The 21,626-nt window shown below is 47.3% G+C and overlaps 7 protein-coding genes across 7 annotated transcripts; 2 read left to right on the top strand and 5 right to left on the bottom strand.

Annotated features, from left to right (window-relative positions):
• Window positions 1-441: 441 nt before the first annotated feature.
• Window positions 442-1,698, top strand: F4812DRAFT_448508 (Gar1/Naf1 RNA binding region-domain-containing protein). The gene is made up of 2 exons (XM_047935868.1): window positions 442-953; window positions 1,056-1,698. The coding sequence occupies exons 1-2, from the start codon at window positions 884-886 to the stop codon at window positions 1,643-1,645; spliced, it is 660 nt and encodes a 219-aa protein (XP_047785309.1). The 5' UTR covers window positions 442-883; the 3' UTR covers window positions 1,646-1,698.
• A 1,380-nt stretch (window positions 1,699-3,078) lies between these two features.
• On the bottom strand, window positions 3,079-6,206 carry F4812DRAFT_292766 (uncharacterized protein). The gene is made up of 5 exons (XM_047931160.1): window positions 6,195-6,206; window positions 5,398-6,077; window positions 4,842-5,329; window positions 4,450-4,787; window positions 3,079-4,394 (listed from the first exon to the last, which is right to left on the bottom strand). Exons 2-5 carry the CDS (start codon window positions 5,984-5,986, stop codon window positions 3,245-3,247), a joined length of 2,565 nt encoding a protein of 854 aa, XP_047785308.1. The 5' UTR covers window positions 5,987-6,077; window positions 6,195-6,206; the 3' UTR covers window positions 3,079-3,244.
• Window positions 6,207-8,233: 2,027 nt separating this feature from the next.
• On the bottom strand, window positions 8,234-9,946 carry F4812DRAFT_453879 (uncharacterized protein; the record flags this gene model as incomplete). The annotated part of the gene is made up of 3 exons (XM_047936545.1): window positions 8,234-9,226; window positions 9,288-9,826; window positions 9,892-9,946. 3 exons carry the CDS (start codon window positions 9,944-9,946, stop codon window positions 8,234-8,236), a joined length of 1,587 nt encoding a protein of 528 aa, XP_047785307.1.
• A 913-nt stretch (window positions 9,947-10,859) lies between these two features.
• Window positions 10,860-16,092, bottom strand: F4812DRAFT_448493 (ARM repeat-containing protein). The gene is made up of 11 exons (XM_047935867.1): window positions 14,845-16,092; window positions 14,608-14,796; window positions 14,078-14,555; window positions 13,915-14,030; window positions 13,794-13,856; window positions 13,519-13,743; window positions 13,354-13,457; window positions 13,047-13,305; window positions 12,851-12,993; window positions 12,192-12,793; window positions 10,860-12,121 (listed from the first exon to the last, which is right to left on the bottom strand). Exons 1-11 carry the CDS (start codon window positions 15,721-15,723, stop codon window positions 11,430-11,432), a joined length of 3,750 nt encoding a protein of 1,249 aa, XP_047785306.1. The 5' UTR covers window positions 15,724-16,092; the 3' UTR covers window positions 10,860-11,429.
• Window positions 16,093-16,579: 487 nt separating this feature from the next.
• F4812DRAFT_448492 (uncharacterized protein) lies at window positions 16,580-18,338 on the bottom strand. The gene is made up of 2 exons (XM_047935866.1): window positions 17,938-18,338; window positions 16,580-17,869 (listed from the first exon to the last, which is right to left on the bottom strand). The coding sequence occupies exons 1-2, from the start codon at window positions 18,192-18,194 to the stop codon at window positions 16,840-16,842; spliced, it is 1,287 nt and encodes a 428-aa protein (XP_047785305.1). The 5' UTR covers window positions 18,195-18,338; the 3' UTR covers window positions 16,580-16,839.
• A 433-nt stretch (window positions 18,339-18,771) lies between these two features.
• F4812DRAFT_292614 (DUF1917-domain-containing protein) lies at window positions 18,772-20,152 on the top strand. Its single transcript, XM_047931159.1, has 4 exons — window positions 18,772-18,915; window positions 18,973-19,508; window positions 19,567-19,816; window positions 19,872-20,152. Exons 1-4 carry the CDS (start codon window positions 18,888-18,890, stop codon window positions 19,961-19,963), a joined length of 906 nt encoding a protein of 301 aa, XP_047785304.1. The 5' UTR covers window positions 18,772-18,887; the 3' UTR covers window positions 19,964-20,152.
• On the bottom strand, window positions 19,832-21,343 carry F4812DRAFT_292609 (acyl-CoA N-acyltransferase). The gene is made up of 2 exons (XM_047931158.1): window positions 20,780-21,343; window positions 19,832-20,706 (listed from the first exon to the last, which is right to left on the bottom strand). The coding sequence occupies exons 1-2, from the start codon at window positions 20,957-20,959 to the stop codon at window positions 20,341-20,343; spliced, it is 546 nt and encodes a 181-aa protein (XP_047785303.1). The 5' UTR covers window positions 20,960-21,343; the 3' UTR covers window positions 19,832-20,340.
• Window positions 21,344-21,626: the final 283 nt, after the last annotated feature.

Here is a 21,626-nt window from a genome sequence, read left to right as displayed (position 1 = left end):
CCCCCCCCCCCCCCCCCCCCCCCCCCCCCCCCCCCCCCCCCCCCCCCCCCCCCCCCCCCCCCCCCCCCCCCCCCCCCCCCCCCCCCCCCCCCCAAAACCGCGTGCTAATTTAGTAGTAATGATAATGATATCGGTAATAATTTGCTCAGGGCTAGGTGAATCGGGGCCTATTCTTCTCGAGAGGAGTTTCCTTCCAGCCCTCCTTTCTACCTAAGGTACCTACATATATGGTACTAGTGAATAGGTAAATTAGAGTAATCCTTCGCGTTTTCTTATTGGTTTTTCATCTTTGAAAAAGGGGATCGTTTCAAAGCAAGACGAGAGGAGAATGGATGTTTTGACGAGCGAGTGAGAGTCTAGACCGTTTTGCTTCTTTTAGGTCCTACAATGCACAATCGGAGTAAGGCTACATTTGTGAGATGCAATCGAAACATTAGCGTTGGCGTACCTGTGTTACGTGTAGCGCAGCAGCCGAGTCCACTAGGTACCTTTACATAAGGTACCTACCTACCTAAGGTACCTAGGTATCTAAACCTTATAGCTGCTTAGATAATCCTACATGGTTCCTTATCGCCAATTATCGATAAACACCTTATCATCCGCGCACGTTTTTCCGTCCGAAGAAAAAAAGTCCCATCCAGGTGCGTGTGGGAACTTTTTTTTTTTCTGGGATCCGTCTGAACTTTAGCTTGGCAGCAAAATTGTTCGGAAAAGCTTCAATCAAAACCTTTTTCTTTTTTTCCGAATAAAAGATTCCGTCCTCACCCCCCCTCCTCCAATTGCGCGAGAACGTGATCCGGCCAAGTCCCTAATCTCGAGGAAAAAAAGAGAAACATAACATAATATCGTAGAGGTTCAATTGACCTCGTTATCGCACGTCGTCATGTCGAGAGGAGCGCCGCGCGGTCGGGGCGGCTTCGGTGGAGGTCGTGGTGGTGGTGGAGGTCGAGGCGGTACGTCGTGATGCTTTTATATATAGATACCTATATATGCAGAGACAAACTCGTGAACTCGACAAAATACAAAATACTAACTTGATCGCGAAACGACGACAGGCCGAGGCGGATTCGGACAGCGCGACTTCGGGCCGCCGGACCAGATCCTGGAGATGGGCAGCTTCCTGCACGCGTGCGAGGGGGAGATGGTGTGCGAGAGCATCAACCCGAAGGTGCCGCACTTCAACGCGCAGATCTTCCTGGAGAACAAGACGGCCGTCGGCAAGGTCGACGAGGTCCTCGGCCCCATCAACCAGGTCTACTTCACCGTCAAGCCCTCCGAGGGCATCCAGGCCGCCTCCTTCAAACCCGGCGACAAGTTCTACATCGGCTCCGAGAAGCTCCTCCCCCTCGACAAGTTCCTCCCCAAGCCGAAACCCCCGCCCGGCGCACCCAAGGTCAAGAAGTCGAGCCGTGGGGGCCCCGGAGGCGGTGGTCGCGGAAGGGGTGGGCCGATAAGAGGTGGTGGACGAGGTGGATTTGGCGGCGGGTTTGGTGGTGGTAGAGGTGGTCCGTCAAGAGGTGGCCGCGGCGGATTCGGTGGTGGTCGCGGAGGCGGCGGTCGTGGTGGAAGCGGTGGATTTAGCAGAGGTGGTGGTGGTGGCAGTAGGGGACGGGGCGGTTTCAGCCGAGGAGGAGGTCGATTCTAAACCCAACAAGAAAAAAAAAAGCTGGGAAAGCGAAGATTTTCTAATACCCCCCCTTCCCCTCCCCCCTCCCCTGGTGTGATACTCCTACCGAGGCACACAGCTGCTACTTTGGCTCCCAGCCGTCCTCTTTCGTCGTCCTCGTCGTTAGTGGCCTGGCCTGGCCTAGCTTTCTGATTCCAAATGTTCTTCTCTCTCACATGGTATGGGAATGGCGTTACGAAGGAAAGATGTTTTTTTATTCTGATTATTTTTCTTTTTTTAGAGAAAAAAAATGTAAATGTTCCTCTTTTTTTGTTCCACCTTCACATCTTGCTGTCTTGCTGTGTTGTGTCTCTTGTTGCCCACCGCCTGCATAGGTACCTCAACCCGAAAGAAAAGCTCCCACTGCGCATACCGGTTCTCGTGTAAATATGCGTTGGTTACCTCATACGAGTGTCTATTGCGTGGACTTGGTTGAACTGGTGATATTATAGTTACATAACTACTACGCATGCCGTTTGAGTTTCCATACCAAGGTGGGTGAGTGTTTGAAAGGTAGGTAACTAATGGTAACGCGGCCTGTTGAGTCTTGATAAGTTATACTCCTGGTATTCTATACCTACCTACCTAAGGTACCTACCTACTAAGTTAATATCGAATTCGAATGCTGCGTACTGGAAGACAATATGCGACGTTGACATGTCGAAAAGCCATTGGTTCTCTCTCCTTTTCTCCCCTAAGCCTTACCAGTAACAGTAACTTCGATATACAACGTGAACCGGCATCTCCTTATAATAGGTATACCCTTCGACTCCGCCGCAGAAGGGGATACCTTCTATCGAACCACACACGGCTTCTTTATCAGGTTAGATAGGTAGCTACACAGCTCGATCTCCTCAGACGACTAGGTAGTCACAAAATATACACGACAGTAAGATCCCGAAGACCATCTTAAAGAAAAAAAAACTTCATATTTCCTACTGGCGTATACCCATACCCTCATTCATATCTACCACGTGTTATCCCATATCGATATTGATAACCGTATTCCATATCCATACTCATATTCATGTTCATGTTCATTCATCCCTGGCCGGTTAGGTTACCACGCCACGACACGTGCGGGGGATACCGGTACCCAAGGTATCTTATCTGTCTCTCTCCCATCCAAGCATCTCGTCTCAAGGAAAAGAAAAGAAAAAAGAGGAAAGGAATTGCACGAACAATCAAAGACGCTTGCCAAGCGCCTTGCCAACCCCCTTTTTTTTGTGCAACCCGGCGAATCTGAGCAGTTGAGAAGGTATACAAGAAAGAAGGGGAAAAAAAAGAAGAGAGAGCCGACGCAAACTAACGCCACGCGGAGGAAAAAAGAAAACTTTGACAAAGGTATACTTCCAGCATCCCTCACTAATACTCAAGCTTCAATCCGTCCATCAATCCTTCTTTCGAGAATACGCAAAAAAAAGTAACGTCGTATCCAAACCGCCCAGGCCAGGAACTTGTTCCTCAAGTATGGCCGTGTAGCGTGTATTCTTTAATTCAAAACCACACCATACACCATGTAACTTGCCCGTAGGATATCGGTTATATCTAGTCGCATCATAAAATCCGCGTAGACATCTAATAAGCCCCAGGTGTAGCACCCGGTGTACTTCGCGGGTACTCGCCAGGGACATGGGGGTTACTATTCGTCCTGCCACCGTACGGTCTTGGTTGCCCAATCTGCACCGAAAAGGGCATTCCGGTAGCCATATTGGGTAGCGGCTTCACGAACCCGTTTCCAGCTCCGACTACCTGCGCTTGCTGGTCCCTGCCTTGTATGCTATATGCACCGGTGCTCGGCACATATTTCTGCTGGGCGTCGGTAGCCGTCTCGTATGCGTCGGGATTACCCGAATCTTGACTAATAGTAGTCTCCAAAGTCTGCATCGTGCTATTAGATGCCGGACCCGGGATGATTACTGGCCGGTTCGGCGGGCCCCTTTGCTGTTGCTGCTGCTGGATAGGTTCCCCGTTGTATGGATTTATGCCATCTGCCCTCGCTTCATTGTCAATAACTACTGCTTGACTGTGCGCCTGGTCTAATCTGACGCTTGGGGTATTTCCGTAGGTTTGACCAACTAATTGAGATGCCCTGTTTCCAGGATATGGTTCGTCCATTCCGCCGCCGGGTAATGCGCCCGCCGCTGCGATTACGTCTCTATCTTGATTGATGGCCCCGTTAGCGCCGCTGAGCACATATTCGTTGCCTACAACTCCGGAACCGACACTACTGGGAGAGCGTGGTACTTGTAGGCCCCTCTGCGCGGTGACTTGGATGTCGGATGGGAACCGACCTCCTGGCTCAGGCCTATTCTGCATAGAATCCTGTCGAGAATCTGGGCTAGCAACAGTAGGGTCGACCGAAAACGGCTCGTCATCCTCATCATCCACAATGCCATCTGAACTCGAAGTACGCTGCGAAGCTTGCGAATATGCGCGAGAGTGGCCTCGAACGAAGTCGCTAAGCTCTTCGGGTGACTTCTCGGTAAGAGCCTTAATATCTTCATACCAAGCCATCATGGTATCGTGGCTTTCGGCGCGGAAGACCCAAGTATGACCGCGGTGCATAGCCCCGGTCTGTCGCCCCTTTAGAATGAACTTGTTGGAAGAGCCACCTTCGGTGGAGTGGGATCCAAGCTTCTGCTCGGGAAGATACAAAGACATGACGGGTGCTTGAGTCTTGTCTGCGGATTTGAATTCGTGCAGATGAGTCGGCGATAACACATACCTATACATCACGTTAGCTTATTCTTGTCTCCGCTTCTTCACAAGTGACACCTCACCATCCCGCTGTATAACTCTTCAAGTACTTGCTCTTCCGCTCAAGTAGACCCGCACGGATCTCCTGACAAGCAAAATGATCTCGGCCTGGGTAGTGGATGTGTTCAGCCGATCTCAGGGGCACGTCAGGATCGACAAATTGTGGGTCTCTCTGAATGAAATTAATCCACTCGTGGTCCTTGGGCATCGATATAGGACCGGCACGCAGTTCGTCGATGGTGTTATAAGCCGCATCTGCTTCTCGCTTGATAATACCCAAGTACGCGTTGTACGATTTCTGAATTTCGCCGACAACAATCGACTCAAGTTCTCTACCTGACGACTCGAGGTTCAAGTATGCCTGTTTAACTGTGAGATTTCGATACCATCTACGTGTAGTAGGAATCATTTTTACCTTGTGTAAATAGTTCTCTTCGTCGAGTTGCCTTTCAAGCTGGCGATCCACCGCAAGTCGCAAGAGGTATGGATCCTGCTTGCCCGTAGTCAGAGCGGAGTCTAACTCGGTCTGCCCTAAGGCTTCTTGAAGCGCATTGACAGCCTTCCTGGTATTCTCCATTTCCTTCTCGACCGAGTTTTTAAAGTCGCTAGACAAGCTCTTAATCTCTTTTATCTTCTGGTTGAGATCGCTTCTTAAGCCGGTCAGCGCTAAAATAACATCCTGCTCGATTTCCTTGGCTTTGGTGGCCTCTATGATCATGTTCTTATGATAGCCTCTTAAAATTTGCGCAGCATCATCTAGTCCACCGGACGTGAGGAATCCAGGCGGTGCTGACGTGTTGTTAAGCACGTTGGCGAGCTTGATAAGCGACTTGGATCGATGCTCGTAGTGCGATTGTATTTCCCTAAAATATGCAATGAGATCCTTGAGAATCTTCCGCCAGGCTACACATTCAGCATTAGCGATAAATCAAACGTACGAATGAACAGACATGGAAAATGACGCAACCTACACTGAAATCTCTCGGCTAGTACTTCCGTCGGGTTGCCCGAAGTCGGTACGGGACAATAGAATGCGCTGTGAATTTCGTCCGAATCATGGGAGCTTTGTAAGGCCAGACTTCTCATGCTGCCAGCGTTCATGCTCCTGCGACTGCTGCTGCGCTTGAGACTACCACTCCTGCGTAGAGAGCTCTTCTTCTTAAGGGTATTCCCCCTCGACAGGGATATAGCATGGGCACCTACGCCATCGCCGGTAGTGAGTGTTTCGGGTCGCGAAGATATCGAATTCGACCGCTGCATGGTGGAGTGCTGGTAGTGGCTCTGCTGCGATGTTGGACCGTCGACGACTGAGTCTCCTCTCGCACTGGCATCCCACTCTTCGGTAAACTTGGGTTGACGATTCGCTGTTTGGTAGGTATCGTTCTGGGGTGGCGCGATGTGAGAATTCGCTAGCGTGTTGGTCAAAGTTTCGTCATTTACTTGAGCCTTTTGTGGCTGGTGATAGGCAAAGTAGCTCCCAGAATTAGGTCTCGCATAGCCAGCTGTGTTACCGCTGGTAGGGAATGTTGCGGGATCTAGGGTGGCGGTGGGTTGATTCATATTGGGGTCGATAGTGGGCAATGGTGGGAGATGATGGGCGAATCGAGAGAGAGGTACTGAAGGCTCGGCAGAGATGAATGTGTTGACGTGGCTATAGACATAAATGCCGGTCAGAAGATAAGAAGTGACAAGGTTTGAGACTAATACATAGTATATAGAAAGCGGCCAGTCCGTGGGCTTAAGCAGCTCGCCGTCTCACAAGTCTTACCTGGTGTACCTTGCCTAGTACTATTAGATTTCTTAAAACGCGCGCCTAAGTAGCACCAAGTGACAACATAGATCGGTGGATGGTAGCGAGGTGCATAGAATTTGAGGTGGCTGGAGATGGTGGTAACGAATGGCGTCTTTAACTTTTCCCTAAGCAATAACCAGAAAGTTAGCTTTGGAAGGTTATATCATGTACAGATAGATAGTGGATTACTTGTCGGGCGGGCGTTCGTTTTTATGCTGCGATTAGAGGAGACGGGGAATATCCCAGTGTTAGAATCGAGAGCTTTTTAAAAAAAAATGAAAAACACGAATCGGGTCCATGTACCTGATTCAGGAATACTTCTTGTTGGAATCCGGGTGGTAGCTCGATTGGGCTCTAGTACAAAGTAAAATGAAGATAATTCATACCTACCAAGACCAATAATCTTGCGATTGAAGTGGGATTCGTTAATTGAATTCTAGAGCGATAGGGCCTGCGATGGGGAAACAGGACCAGGTCCCTGAATATGGAGAAGAAAAGGAAAAAAAAAGAAAATAGTAAGAGTTCGGAAAGGATGTGTGTGTAGTGACGATGATGTGGTTGTCGTCACCTTTGCGAGCCAGGATCTACCCTTTTACATCAATGTTAGGTGGTACCTATTGCATGTACCGTTCGCTACTGCTGCCATACGTAAAACCTTCATTTGCTAGGTACATACATGCACCCATAGTACATAGGTACCTAGGTAGTACCCATATCATATGCCACCTTATGCTACCAGCTGGCCGTTCGTACCATCCGCTTTCAGTATTTCGAGCTAGGTAAAGTCAAGGGCCCGGCAGAATCGGCGGACTAGGTAAGGACATCAGGGATGGTGGGGTTTGTTCAGTAGTTTGTTCGTTCTTGCAATTCTTGCAACGAGTTCTTTGTCAGACAATATTATGACGTAACCTATCCTCCGGGTTTAGCGTATACGGAAATATCCGCATCTTATGTCTCTCAATTTCTCTGATGGCAAACAACTTATCAATGTTAACCTATCGAGATTGATACCCAGACTTTCCATAAAAACCAGGTTACATATGCTGTGTTAAAATATTCGGTTAATCCAATGTAATATAATGGATTTATATCAACTTGCCTCAAGTACTAAGGTTATTATTTACCTAGGTGCTCGAAGATTCAGCCCTATGATTGCATAACCCTTCTAGGTATTATTTCAGTTTCTTTAGGTAGGTACCTAGGTACTTAAGCTTCCCTTTCCTTGCGTCTAGATAACGTGGCTCATCCATCACATGCGAATCCTTGGTTCCTCAACCTCAACCTTTACCTATGTGTAAGTGGAAATTTGATAGGCTATCGTTTTGCAGAAGCAAAACTGCTGCAAGAAGAGTTGTCCATAACTCCATATTACCCGCCAAAAATCTTCCTATGACCCTAGGTAGGTCCCGCCTCTAACCCGGAAGTATAAGCCACCTATGTTCCCCCGTTGCCATTATCAGTCTACAACCGTATGAGGTATACCCTAATTCATATGTATATAGCCGCTCTGCCATGCTGTACTGCTACGTTGTACCTGCATCTATTAATGCAAGACAGCTAGCTATACAGCAGTTCCAATTTCACGTGAAGATGTAAGAGAATTAATATCGCGAAATAACTTGTATCCAATTTTACTATAACTTATAACTCGCTATTGACCACCAAAACTCGGTGTCGGGTACTAGAATTATCATAGAACATTATGAACTATTTCTTACTGACTATAGCCTGCTCGGGTTGTTATTCGGTTGTTCCCTGCTTGACTCCAAGAGACTCCAAGAAACTAAAAATACCTCTCTGTCCCTCCCCCCTTTCCTGAACGCCTCGCCTATGCAAATGCTATTTCTGGGATCTTGATTCTCAATGCATTGGTTTCTCGAAACGCCATTTCCATGTCAAAAACCGCCATTCTCACACGACACGATAGAGTCCAATCTCCATCGCCGACGAAGTACCCCTCACCTATGATTAATCGAATTACGCCTTTGCTCTTTTTTTTGTATGCTCCCTAAGCCTCATACAAGCTCCGATATAGACCTCACCGTCTCCGTGGTCGTGGTATGCTTAATCCTTCCTTTACGTCTCGGTGGTGGTGCCTTAGGTGGCGCCTTCTTAACATTCCTAGTACCATTTTCAAGTACCGTAGACACATACGGTACTCCGTGCCGATGCTTCGGTACCTCGGGAAGCGGTTTCTTCGGCCTGGTTGGCTTCGACGCTTCTTTTGTTCTATTCTCTCCGCGGCTAGAATTTGGACGGGGAATCTCGCCCTTGACTTCCTCTCCATTATCAATTATAGGTTTAGCTTTAGCCGCAGTCTTGGATTCAGTTTCAGGCTGAGCTATGGCTTCGACTTCAACCTTCCGGCTTGGCGTCTGGACGCCTGGTTTCTCCATAACCGCCGCTACGTGCACGACGCTAACGTTGCTAGCGGTCTGCTCGTGCGAAAGGCTAATACCAAGGAGTTTGCGTGCGATCTCTCCAGAACCGGCGCCTTCATCAGACAGCCAGTTAACCTTGGCTACGCGATCGACAAGTCTTAGAGTTGTCTCATCCACTGGAGCGAAATGATTATTTCCCGATCCGGCGAGTATCCTCAACAATTTCTGCACCTCGTCTTTTTTGTAGTGGGGTGGCTGGCTAAGTTGCGTATGTGCAAGCAAAGGGTACATGACACGAAGGTACGTATGCCGTAAAGCCATCAATTCTTCTGGCAAGTCGAGAAGGTTACGAATGATGACATCAAGAAGCACTCGCAAGTCATTAGTATAAAAATATTCGTACGTTGCCTTGGTGGTAAAAAGTAAGTATAAAAGCTTCAAAATGAGAAGCTGTAAAGACGTCTCGGTTTCGCGGTTAAGAAGCAGTATGATATTTTCGCCGAAAGTTCTATAATTCGACCCGTGTAAGCTAAGGCACTTAACAACTTTGTTCGTCAACGGCGCAATCAATACGGGGTCATTTAACGCGGCTGTGGATGCGACCATATATTGCTCATTAAGGACAAGCTAGTGGTATAAGTTAGTATATAAATAAAACGCGTTTCACGGGGAAGGGGGTTCGACCTACCAGGACTCGGATGATGGGATAGTGATATGGATCGTGCGCGTCATCGGAAAAGTCCTCGATGAGTCCGAATAGGTAAGTTACGAATCCATCATCGACGTGTAGCAAATCTTCAATGCGAAGCTGCTCGATTCGCGACATCTCATACATCAAATCTAACAGTAGTCGATGTAAGCTCGGATCGTCATCTCTTCTCCCATTGATGAGTTCAAGTAGACGGTGGAAGCAACTCTCCTCAATCATCCTTTTGAAAGTGGATTCATCCGCTCGACCATCGATCAGGAGGAAATTAGCAATTACATATAAGGGTCCGGGTTCATCTTCCTGCAGTAAACTATAGATAATCTGCGTGCGCACGTATTCCGGGTTGATGTGGAAGAGGTTCCCATGGAGGAGGATTTGCGAGCAGTCGGCAACATCATCCCCGGACTCAGAAAACTCGTCTCGACATCGCGACGCGAGATAAAGCCATGATCTCAAGGCGTCATCGATAGTCTCGTGGGCCTCGGCAGGACAATTAGTAGCGACTACTTTACTCAACTCTATACATAGAAATAACGGGTTAGCTAGGTTTCTAAGGGGGATGGGAGGAGCAGTGTAGACGAACCAATCCATAATTGTTCCTCATTCTCTATTGAGGAACTATGTTCGAAGTCGGCCATATTGAAGATTAGAGCCCCGTCAACATGTCCGGCATCGCGTCAGGAAGTCCGACAAATCTGAGGGCGCGATGAATGCGCGATGGAAGCTAATGGGATAAAACAACAAATGATGTTATAGTTAACGGGTCTGCGATGTGGAATCATAACCGAACCTAGGCCTCCATAAGAGTCCGCGTTGTGGCTGGGTCCCCGTAATATGGAAGACGAGAGTGAGTTAAATGGCCGATCAGACGTGGTTGTAACAATTAAAATGGGCTGGCGGGTTTGGAAGGGTTGGCGTAAAAGGAAGAAATAGGAAAAAAATAAAATAAAAAAGAATAATGTTAGGTAGGGTAATGGTTGTAATGCCAAGGGTAATCCAAGTACCTAAGGTACCTCGTACGGATAGCATTTTTCCATTTTCTCCATAAACTTCAAGGGCCATTTTTAGGTTTATGAACTCATAATCTCCAAGGATGTCTTGTTATCTACCTCCTTGTAGCTATTAATTTAAGTGCTATGCAAACGGTTATCATTAATTCAACTGCGGGGCCCGGGACTTGGCGTTCCTGGTTACACGTACGTACGTACGTTACGTAGTCCGGGCAGTCGAATCTGATACAAACATACAGTTTCTAAGACCTACTTAGCCATCTTAGTAAGACACCAACTTAGCCTTTAATCTACCAGGTGACTCGTCAGGTTGAATCTTACTACATGAATTATTACAGTTTTTGCATCATCTGTGATCAGGTGCGCCGAGGAAAAAAAAAGTATTGACCTAGTACCTTCAGTACATATAACAATCTAAACAATTGGGAATACAAAGTATCCAACCCCATTTGTGGCATGTGTCAGTTTTATTAACCATTAAATGTAATCTATTTCAATGTACTGTAGAGAGAGAAGCTTATAAGAGGTATATATTATATTAGCTGTTAATAACAAATATCATCAAGCAAAATGCTACGGTCCTTTAATGATTGCCACACCCGAACATAACATATCTGCAGTATTGCTATATTAGGTACTACTAAATTTATCGTGCACTAGGATTCAGAATTTCCTTCTCTTTAGGTATCTAACCCATATATAGGTGAATTATTTTGTCTTTTTATTGTCGAGTTCAGACGCCTGCAAATGCTATCTAACTACCTAGGGTACAGCCAGAATTCTGTAACAAATCAACTATATCTACATTCGGCCTCGAGCTGCTACCTCTAAGAAAGACACCCTGCCACCTATGTCAGCATTGACGGTGCAAAATAGGATTTTGGCGCACTAGGTAGTCTGACCGGCAACCTCCTTGCTCTGATTATGGCCAACGCACCGTATCATACTCCCACCTCTTACGATTTCATCTTGGCTGGTATCCCACCGCCAACGAGCATGCGAGCTCAATATAAAACAGCGCAATTAGCTGTGCAGTCAACCGCAAACGAAAAGGAAAAGCCCACCCCGTCTAATCTGGTCCGAGAATGCGATGCTGATAACTTGATACGCGCTACGAATTGAACAGGCTAGCGAGGCCATCCAGATTATTGTCATTCCCATTCTCCCCGCCATTGCTTGTAGCGCCTGGTCCCGAAGCATCATGGCTGGATACTGGAGCAGTCATGAATTGCTGCGCCATTTTACTGCGGATCGGCCTCTTTGCTGAAGGAGCCTTGGTAGGCATTCTGGTGCTTTTGCTCAACTTTCCCATCTCTGACACGCTCACTCCTTTTATATCGCCTAGCAATTGAAGGACAACTGCTCGTTGACCGCGCGAGCTTGTTTCCCTCCTCAACATGTATTCTATCCCGCTGTCCACGTCACTTTGCTTCACGTTGGGAAGCGAGAGTAGTACATCCCTCGCTGTTTTTGTGTAGTCGTTGTATGTCACAAGGATAGTGGCGATAAGCGAAGCGAATTCCTTCTGCAGGTCAACAAAATATGGCTCGTGAATAGAAGTGATGCATGCTTTTACAACATCGGACGATATATATTCGCGGATGACGGCGGTGGTATCAGACGGAGGAAGGCCTGTTGTAAATTCCGGAATGATAGAGCGGAAAACCCTCAACATGATGCCGCAGCACCGAGAATCATGCCACCTTATCGCATGGGTGCAGAACATCAGGAGGGGCTCTACGACAGAGGAATGCTCTAGGCAGAACTCTCGAAGTGTAAGATGATTTCCCGTATCCTTGCCATCTAGGAGGGAGTCAGCATATCAGATATCTCGCAAAAATGTGTAATAAGTCGCTAATTAGTCTGGACTTACTGAGTCGAGCTGGATCTAAAAAGTCAGCGACCATCATCACAGCTGCATTGGTCAATTGCCTCAGGATACTCTCTGCTTTCATCTCCTCAGTTAGAGCGTCTCCTCCCGTCTTTACCGCCTGCTGATGCTCAAGCTTCATCCATTCCGAGTTTATCCTGGCATCCATCTGCTGACAACACGCGGCCAGAATTGGTGGGAGGAAATGCTCTCTTAGAGGGACCGGGCAGTTGTCCACCAAGTATCTAACAAGGTTAAGGACATTAATCAACTGGTGAGCGGAAAGACTGAAGGAATCTGCAAGGAGAGCATGAGCCAAGGGTCCTGGAAGCTCGCTGAAGCCGTAGAAGTGCACGTCTAGACGCGTCATGCAATATATGATTGCGTAGCATGATTCGCGCACAAAGCGTATGGAACCTCGAATCGTCGAGGCGAGCCCCTCTAGGGTGAGCTTCTTCTCGAGTACGCGAGCGTAAAACTCGTCTTTACTACCTTCTGAAATACCGGCCTGCCAAAACCTGTCGGTGAGGACGCGACCGACGATTGTTCTCATCTCGGGTGGCAACCCCGTCCAATTGTCAGGGGTATGCGAAGCGTGTGCATGGCTAGTAGTGCATATCAGTATATGTACTACCGCTTGTGGGATATATAGGGATTCTTACGTTAAGAAATTAAGGAGTTGGGGAAGGATAATTGGGAATCCATCTTGCCACAAGGCACACGAGACCTGGTATGGATTAGTCCCCTTTTCTACCTTATCGGCGGAACAAGTCAGGAATGACTTCGCAGGTCGTAGCGGAAGAACCTATATGCTATGTCAGCAAATAAGTTCGGATATAAGGTAAGGGGCGTCCTAACAGTTTGACGCTCTTCAAGCTCGGCTTGTAATGCTTGTCCCTCAGCATCGAGCTCAACTGAACCCCAGTCTGGAATGTTTTGCATCTGCATTCGCGCAAGATAGTTCTGCGCTTTGTCAAGAGCCATAAGCTCGCAAAATCCGGCATATGATGACAAGGCCTGCTTGAGGCGGTCATCTTGCCACTGAGCTACGACGGGGTCAATGAACCCGCGTAGCTTTTGAGCTTTGGTAGCCTCGTCGAGTCGGGTGGAACGGTGACTAGGTCGGTTAGTATACCTTTGGGACACTTTAGCATCTGATGCTTACATTATCGTAAATAGAAAAGTCTGGTAGTTGATTTGGCGCTTCTCGTCGAGTGTTCCTGAAGCAATCATCTCGTTCACTTTTGCCTCTATCTGGTCATAAACATCCTGAGAACCTAGTTAGCACAGATAGTCAAGTATGATAAGGAAACGGGATTGTATTTCTGACCAGTAAATGATCGGGCATCTTGACGGCAAGTCTCTGAAGCTCTACCAAGCTCTCCGTCTGCAACTCCTTAATTGCATCTGTGTATACACGGTAATCGGGATGCGTAGCTGGCCAAGTTACGAGAATGTGTTCCAGAACTTTAAGCATAAAGCCTGCGTTCCGATCAAGCGCGTTGATGGAGAAAGCAACAAGAAGCTCTAGAATTCGTTTTCGGATAAGAGGATCCTATATTGGTAAGTAAATATCGACAGGGTGCCAATACAAGAAAAGCATACCTCAAACTTCATGGCTAGCAGACGATTGCACCATGATTCTAGACTTGCTTCTACTGCGTTTCGCTATTATAACGTGTTAGTACTGCCCTCTGTGCTAAATAGAATATACGCTTATACTGACCTCCTCCGCAGTAACATATGAGCGCCATCTCACGCATCCCTTTAGAGCTGCTTCGATTACTGTTGCCTGAGCGTCAACTCGGAGGACTTGTGGGGACGTCTTGGAGTAATTGGCCACTGCTGATGGTTAGACTGAAAACGTTATAAATTTAGGTGAGACGTACTATCGAAGGCTGGTCCATCACTGTAAAGATGCTCCAAGATGTTATCTGTTTGACCCAGGATATGTTGCATTGCGTCAGTTGTCTGCAACTCTACAATGAGCTCGATCACTGTTGAGCTGTAGCGTCTATAGTTTCCCAGGAAAGCATGTCGCTCGGGAATCGTGTCTGTATCTTCTAATAGGAAGAGAAACGTAGGGTCTTGCGTATCGTCGGGCAAGCTTTCATACCGAACAAGCCTCGAACTACAACATTCTAGAAGCGGCCCAATGAGCGAAGGCAAACTTGCGATGTTCCGTCCAAGAGACTCGTTACTTAAAAGCCGGGTCCACGTTACGAGGACGGGGATTGAGACCACCAAGCTCTGGCTTTGGGCAATCAGTAGAAGCAGTTGTAGGAATCCTTGGAAGTCGATACGGGATGGGTCGTTAGGTAAAACGTTAAAACGTCGGTCCATATAGGTCCCTAGGAATGAAATCACCTACACATGGTCAGTGAGTGGACATGGCAATTAAACCTCTGGTTAAACTCACTTCAGATAACTTCTTAGAGAATTGATATTTGTCGTCGTCAATATCCTCTGGATCAACCACGGACCACTGAAAAAGCTGTCTAAATAGATCAACGTATTTGCTGCTGTAGAGGGGAACGACGAGGTCTATAAACTCCTGGTCGACAAAGCTTGTTCTCGAATAGAAGGAATGTAAAGCTTCCAGAGAGGCCTTTAAAAATTAGTAACAGGTACAGAGAAAACTAGCAGAGCGGCTTACCTTCTGGACTTCGATATGGTTTGCACGAAGCCCCTCACACATCACTGGAACACACTGTGTAGCGGTGACGGCATTGGGAACGACCCAGGGCAGTAGGGAGTAGAGCACGCCGAGAGCACGAACGGCACAGCTTCGCACTTCTGAGTCGTTTTGTATATCTTCTGACAAGCAACGATTTAGAAGGTCCGTTATTCTTGCAAGCCAGCCTTCATCACCGCATCTCACATCTGGCCCAGCCTGTCTCTTAGGGAACGTTTCTATTAGGACAGCAGCGGGTGTGAAAATCTCAACAGACGCCTTACTAAGGACGCCCTCGCGGACTGCCACCACCGGATCGTCGCCACTAAAGATGTCGTCTGAGAGCATCTCTAAGATACACAAGACAAGCTCCTTGTGTACCGCAGGGCCTGACCATAGTTGGCAAAGTAAAGCGTCCATGTCCATCCACTCTCCAGCCCAGGTCCTTTTTGCAACCTCGACCCATAACAGGGCAATCTTGTTCCTCAAGTATGTAGGGTCTTCTCTGGTTATACCTCGTGAAAGCTCTAGAACGCCATTGCGCAGGTCGGCAGCCTGATCTTCGGTATAATCGGCCCATTTATGTTTGATTACGTATTCGAGGAGCGATAGAGCGTAATGTCGCACCACGGGAGACTGGGTCTTGTCGATAGAGAGGTGGAATCCGTAAAAGGAGGCATTTCCGTTGTTTTTTACGTCTTCAAGGAACATCTGGGCATCTTTACGTGTGTCGTTGGGAGAGTGAGGATTATGAATGACCTCTAGGGCCTTGTGAATTTTGGGTAGGACCTCCATGTTGTCGGCGCCAAAACCTACGCTGCCCGATCCCATATTGCCGTTGATCGCAGTATGCGCAGCCATCGTATTGGGGAACTGGAAGGTGCGCGGTCGGCGACGATCTTTGGAGGGGTGAGCGTGAGCTATCGACCAACCTTGGCTTCAGGTGTGAATCATCAGGCAATGTCCGAAGATTAGTTACGAGATGAAATGAAAGGCGGAAAAGATATGCCGAATTGGGGGTATAGAGATTCGGCACGGATCACTTTTTTGTAGATAGATTGAGAAAAAAAGAAAAAGAAAGTGTTGGATCCGTTAATACGGTTCTTGCTCAAGGAAAAGGTTAAAGGTTAAAGGTTGAAGGTGGAACGTGGAACGATGAATTATGAAATTATGCGCTAACTAAGGTACCGTGATTGAGGTTCGTGTCTGGCGGAAATTTACAGGTAATGTTGCTTCAGCTCGGCAGCAGACCGTATTGTTAGGTACCTATTGTACATAGTACCTTCTGCACGCGACGATTGGTGGGTCCACCTTAGGTAGAGTATATATGTGGCATACATGGAGACATGAATACATGGTAGGTACTACGTTAAGGCTTGAGCTCCCCTCTCTCTAAACCGTAGATTATGTACCTACATCGTACCTGCTGTAGACCAGTATCTGTGTAAAATACCTACAACGCATGTACGATACTAAACCAGCGTTATTAGGGTGTACCTGCCTCGCCCTAGGTACATAAACTCCAGTGCCATACAGCAAACCCCACCTTCAAAGGGCTTGTTGTCATGTACTATTATGTACTTGAACGCATAACCAATCAGTTATTTGATCAGGGAAGCCACCGTTCTAGAAGCACTAGAAGCACTAGAAGTCTAGAACATTTCCCTACAACGCCGCATGGGCCATGGCAACATTGAAACATTGACACGACTATGCTCCACAATATATACGCTCCATCAGAACCTACCTAGGTTGAACTGGACCGAATTATTTACTACCTATGTAGAGATGGGTTGGGTTTTACAAGGATAACATGTCATAGCCTCAGAAGTTGCGATTATCTACAATATTCCATACGGTCTAGTAATGTTGAGATAATTTGTAACTTTACGTCGCCAAGCTGATTAAGAACTACTATACACATATCACCGTTAGTTATGAAGGGTTCAAGCATACTACCTAGGTCCTAGGTGATTATTAGTATTCCCATAAACACAACAACTTGTCATAAAAGCTTGTTGACACACATCGGAGATTTCTATCTCCTACCTCGGATCCCGGTTGAAAATCGCTGCCGTAATTCATACTCTTGTGTTCCTCAACCCGACCCAGAACTTTGATCCCGCAAACCTCGGGGTCTGTGCTACCTGAGATCTCGAGTACCCGTGATCCCGCGTGCATGCATGAGGCGAGAATAAAGACTTTCCATGGCTGATTCTCATCCTCGGTGTTTTCTGCGGCCTCTTCCAGTCTTATCAATTTAAGTCTCCATACACCTCCTTGTAAGTTCTGCTCTGCTAACAACTTGGGTCTGTAAGGTGGCATGCCGTCTCTCCGCTCGTCAAACGTGTATACTCTAATGTAATCGTCATAACTTCCAGTGACAACGATAGAATCATGTGATGAAACGCGTAAGTTGAGGGGGAGTATAGCGGTTACGCCAGCTCCGTGACCCTTGGACACAATCGGTGGATAAGAAGCCTCTATTAAATCCCCTTCAGCATCATGACGAGCTGGATAGTATGCACAGTTCGTCGTAAGGAGTTTAGAGTCATCGCCTCCGGAGAACACTGCAAACTGCTCATAATTTTCTTCCGAAGAACCTGCCTCGTCCGGGATAGGCCTAGCTGGCGTTAACGACGAAAATGCCACTGTCCAAGCCTCGAGAGTGTGAGTTATCACAGGTCCATCGCAAGTTTTAGACGTGTCCCATAAGTCAGTCACGCGCAAGATATGGACTTCGTAGTTGGAGGTTGTAACCGCCAGGAGCTCGGGGATATGTGGGTGCCACGAGCACGACAGAAACAAAACTCCTTCATCATCACCAAGTGGTTTATGGGTGATAATTTCGTTTAGAGAAGCTGAAGACCCTTCTGAAACCGAAAGATTGAAGAACGAGAGGGTGCCAGTACTGGAAACGACAGCCAGTACACTAGACTTCTCCCGGCTAGGATGAAAGTGAAGATCAAGAATAGCAGAAGGGTATACAACGGTTTGTACGTGTTTTCTATCCAATGGTGAATTTGATATTAAATTGGAATAACGTAGATAAATAGGGCATATAAGGTAGCTTACATGTCTGCAATATTTAACAGTTTGAAGAGAACAAGACTGCCATTCCGAGTCTGGGCCTTTTTTATTTGCTGTGGCTCATCATCAGCTTCGGTGGTTATATCCGCCTCCGCCCCCGTCTCATCCTTATCCTCTTTTTGTAAGTTATACGTGCCAACGACGAAATAGTCCGGATGGCTTGGACAAAACTCGATACAGCTTGGGGGAAGATCGAGGGTTAGTGATTTCAGAGGCGTAATGCCACGTCCCTGCACGTCCATGACGTTTTTATGAGGCCTCTTCTACCGCGTTTATATTCGTCAACGGAGAATATGTCAGCAATTAGCGTAAAATTCAAGCCCCCGCGGAGACGTTGAGAAGAATTTTGAAGTTATTTTTGCTTTTTTCTTTTTCTTTTATACTTTATACTATGTAGAGAAGATAGTGGGGACTTACACTAAAATAGTGGGGCATCAGAGCTGCATGCCGGTTTTTGAAGCTGTGAAGAGCGGCTCGGAATCATCCCCGCTGAATAAACCCTGGAGCATTGGAGCCCTTCCAGTTAGGAGGTACTGGACCCGGTCTAATTAGCGCCCGAGCGCCCGGTTCCCGTTCCTCTTATGGAAAGACCGTGGTAACAAACGGACGAGCTATCACTGCCTGACTTGCAAGAACGAGGGGAAGTCGGGAACATTTGATCTGGCAAGAGCACATCAATCACCAGCAACCCTGGTCTCATGATGCAAGGACCTTTGGGGAATTTTCGACTAACTTATTAATGTTGACTTTACCTGGTATGTTTCCAATATTGTAAACCTGACTCGTTACATACCTACCTACCTAATTCAAGTTCTATCCTCCCCATATTTTTCTGAGCCTTTTATCACTTCTACTTTGTTATTCACATAGTAGGAGTTGCTATCTACCAAAATAACGTACCTAGGTACACAACTCGTCTATTTTAAATTGCAATTATGAGTTCCGAGGACTCAGATTTCTATGGTGGAGATTGTTCGGTTCTATTTTAACTGATGATAGGTTACTAACTAATAACTTTAGGCGACGATGAAGTTCTGGCAGATCTTAAAGCCAAAGTAAAGATATTCGACGTTGAAGCTTGGTGGGAGGAACAGCGAACTCTTGATACACCGCTCAAGATGCAGGCGCAAAAGAAGGAAGCTGTCGATATCTCTCACCTACATAACCCGTTTGCCAAACTCAAGAACGCTTGGCAACTTACCGAGACCATTGAAGAGTTTGTACAGCGCGTACCACCCGCAACAACAGACGAAACTCCGGAAGACCCTTGGATTTGGGTGTGTAATCCATATATCCCCCGCAAGAAGAAGCATGAAGCAAGTAATCAAACCATTCCCGGCGGCCAAGATGAAGCACCCGAAGAGATTGGAGCAGACCTGCCAAGTGTAGTTGAAGGCGGGATGGCAAGACTACATCTTGCCTCGGAATTCATCGACGCATGCAAAAGGTCTGGAAATCAGCCAAATATAATCACCCGAGAGTGCCGGAAGGCAGGTATAGATGCGGCTAAAGATATTCTTAATCTCGCAAGGGCTCTGCGTGTAAGATGCGGCAAGGTCAGTGGTTCACCTCGTACGAGTACATATTTGAGCAATTATTTCTGATTTATGCCAGTGGATGCTCTTCTGTTCTGTCCCCCAGGTCAACGAGGTCTGGGAGATTGTCGCCAAAGCTACGGCAAACAACGAGCTTGGAATTGGCGCCAAGGTGGCGCCACGATCGACTACTGATAAGAGGACGGACCGCCTCATCTGTGTCTACACCGCCGATTTCTCTGATACGCAGGACGTAAGGAGAGTGGCCGAAAGGTTGAAGCAGCTCGGACTTATCCAAGCTAGGGATCGACCAATATACTACAAACCAGGTAAGTCTATCAACAATCCGAACAAGATCACACAAGATGATGCTTACCAGATTAGATGTGTACACTTACCTAGGCATAGCACGAGGCAATCCCTGGGAGATAAGGGCCTCTATATACGACAGCAAGTCTATGCTTAAGAAGTCTTAAAGGGAGAAAAGAAGGCTATAATCGACGAAACTAGATAAATAAAGGGCCCTCGCAGAAAATTGTTGAATTTTTTCGCTACCCTTTACCACTGGGAGCTCGCTGCATGCATACCTAAATCAGAGACTTTGAGGAGTACAGGCACTAATCTGAGCGTGACCCAAATTGGATCTCAATGCTTGCTTGCTGTCCCTTTAACGCCGCTAAATGCATCGACCTTCCATGCTAATGCCATCCGAATTCCGCAAGCTGGTCTCCTAACATGCTCTTTTGCGTCGTCTGGTCTTCCGTAATCGTCCGTCAAGGGGTTTATATATCGCCCGCGGGTCACACTCTAAGTTTCACATCCAATTCCTACACCGATGCGGCCCATCTCACTACTAGTCAGGTTGCTGGCCAGCGTCGAGGTCTAGCGACTTTAAGAGCAATACAAGCCTATAGGCGCTGTTTCCATTTAGGTAATACCGATGGAGCTTCTTCGATCGTAGAAACCCTAGCCTTTCGTATAGCCTCATAGCTGGTATGTTTGTTTCTTCCGTTTCCAAGACGATTTCGTCGGCGTGGCGCTCGGCCATCGCATCGATCGCCATCTTTACTAGTGCGGTCGCTATTCCGTGGCCTCTGAAGGCAGATGACACGGCGAGCATGGCTATATAGCCTCGATGTGTGGGAGGGGAGTGGGACGCATGGTGTTCGAGCTTGCAAATGATGACGCCCATAAGAGATTTATCGACAGGATTGAGGGCCTAGTGGCAAGATATTGAAGAAATTAGTAAATATGTTGGAACAATGGAAAACAATACACATGCTGAGACTTACCATATAGCACAGATGAGCCCATTGGTACAAGAAATATCGGTAGACATATATGCTATAAGGCTCGCTGAGGTCCTTCGAAATCAGGGCCCGGATAGCGGGTAGGTACTTTTCCTCTAGGGAATGTTCGTATTGTATATATAGAAGCTCCCCGGGAAGCTCTTTCGCGCGCTCTATTTCCATAGCTTTTTCTTCAGGTCGCGTAGCGTATAAAATGTCTAGTTGTACTGAGGGATCCCCAAGAAGTTGAAGCGCCGCTATCGGTAGTTAATCGTCCGTCAAAGCCTGGAAATTTAGTCTTGTACAATACGCGGTCAATAAGGAGGACAAGTGTCCAAAAGAGTAATTTGTAAAGAGACGCGCCGTTGAGAAATCAGGGAGTGAGAGGCGTTATAATGGCTTGATACGGTTTAACACTAGAAAAGAGAGCCCTGAAGTTGACTAAGACGGGCAGATCGTCCGTTACAGTAATAAATTAAGACGAAGCTGACGAGACACGCCAGATTAGACGTGGCCCGCTTTCACATGCAAGCTAAAGAATTTATCTTCACGCGTAATCCGTACTTGGGTTACAATGGGTGGGGGGGAAGGAGGGGGGGCCTTTCGAGCTGACTTCTCTAAGATAGGAATAGTATCCGCGGGGCCGTCCGTTTTAGATGGGGGGTTAAAATGCAATCCATGCTTGTCCTGCAGCAATGGTAAGAGCGCGAGCGATACACCTCCGCCAGGATCGTACGTGTTAGCGTCTCCATAGCCCCATATAGATTCTGTAAGTAACTTACAAGGGGTTTTATATGGGAAATTCCCTAGCATTTACTTATTAATCTAGAATCTTCAGTCTTGGCTTGTG

The sequence above is a fragment of the Daldinia caldariorum genome (genome assembly GCF_022478825.1).
Source record: "Daldinia caldariorum strain CBS 122874 unplaced genomic scaffold F4812scaffold_33, whole genome shotgun sequence".
NCBI lineage: Eukaryota > Fungi > Ascomycota > Sordariomycetes > Xylariales > Hypoxylaceae > Daldinia > Daldinia caldariorum.
The sequence above is the reverse complement of the archived record's forward strand: the minus strand, read 5'-3'. Positions and strand labels throughout refer to the sequence as shown.

What these genes read in the sequence shown, in the direction of transcription:
- F4812DRAFT_292766 (XM_047931160.1), bottom strand. Translation starts at nt 5,986, where the DNA reads ATGAATCAACCCACCGCCACCCTAGATCCCGCAACATTCCCTACCAGC. An exon ending in AAGAGAACTATTTACACAAG is followed by an intron (nt 4,788 to 4,841) that starts GTAAAAATGATT and finishes ACAGTTAAACAG; the next exon opens with GCATACTTGAACCTCGAGTC. An exon ending in AAGAGTTATACAGCGGGATG is followed by an intron (nt 4,395 to 4,449) that starts GTGAGGTGTCAC and finishes CGTGATGTATAG; the next exon opens with GTATGTGTTATCGCCGACTC.
- F4812DRAFT_448492 (XM_047935866.1), bottom strand. Translation starts at nt 18,194, where the DNA reads ATGGACGTGCAGGGACGTGGCATTACGCCTCTGAAATCACTAACCCTC. An exon ending in CTGTTAAATATTGCAGACAT is followed by an intron (nt 17,870 to 17,937) that starts GTAAGCTACCTT and finishes ACCATTGGATAG; the next exon opens with AAAACACGTACAAACCGTTG.
- F4812DRAFT_292614 (XM_047931159.1), top strand. Translation starts at nt 18,888, where the DNA reads ATGAGTTCCGAGGACTCAGATTTCTATG. An exon ending in CGAGGACTCAGATTTCTATG is followed by an intron (nt 18,916 to 18,972) that starts GTGGAGATTGTT and finishes TAATAACTTTAG; the next exon opens with GCGACGATGAAGTTCTGGCA. An exon ending in ACCAATATACTACAAACCAG is followed by an intron (nt 19,817 to 19,871) that starts GTAAGTCTATCA and finishes TTACCAGATTAG; the next exon opens with ATGTGTACACTTACCTAGGC.
- F4812DRAFT_448493 (XM_047935867.1), bottom strand. Translation starts at nt 15,723, where the DNA reads ATGGCTGCGCATACTGCGATCAACGGCAATATGGGATCGGGCAGCGTA. An exon ending in CATATGTTACTGCGGAGGAG is followed by an intron (nt 13,857 to 13,914) that starts GTCAGTATAAGC and finishes ACGTTATAATAG; the next exon opens with CGAAACGCAGTAGAAGCAAG. An exon ending in TGCTAGCCATGAAGTTTGAG is followed by an intron (nt 13,744 to 13,793) that starts GTATGCTTTTCT and finishes TTACCAATATAG; the next exon opens with GATCCTCTTATCCGAAAACG.
- F4812DRAFT_292609 (XM_047931158.1), bottom strand. Translation starts at nt 20,959, where the DNA reads ATGGAAATAGAGCGCGCGAAAGAGCTTCCCGGGGAGCTTCTATATATA. An exon ending in GGGCTCATCTGTGCTATATG is followed by an intron (nt 20,707 to 20,779) that starts GTAAGTCTCAGC and finishes TCTTGCCACTAG; the next exon opens with GCCCTCAATCCTGTCGATAA.
- F4812DRAFT_448508 (XM_047935868.1), top strand. Translation starts at nt 884, where the DNA reads ATGTCGAGAGGAGCGCCGCGCGGTCGGGGCGGCTTCGGTGGAGGTCGT. An exon ending in TGGTGGTGGAGGTCGAGGCG is followed by an intron (nt 954 to 1,055) that starts GTACGTCGTGAT and finishes AAACGACGACAG; the next exon opens with GCCGAGGCGGATTCGGACAG.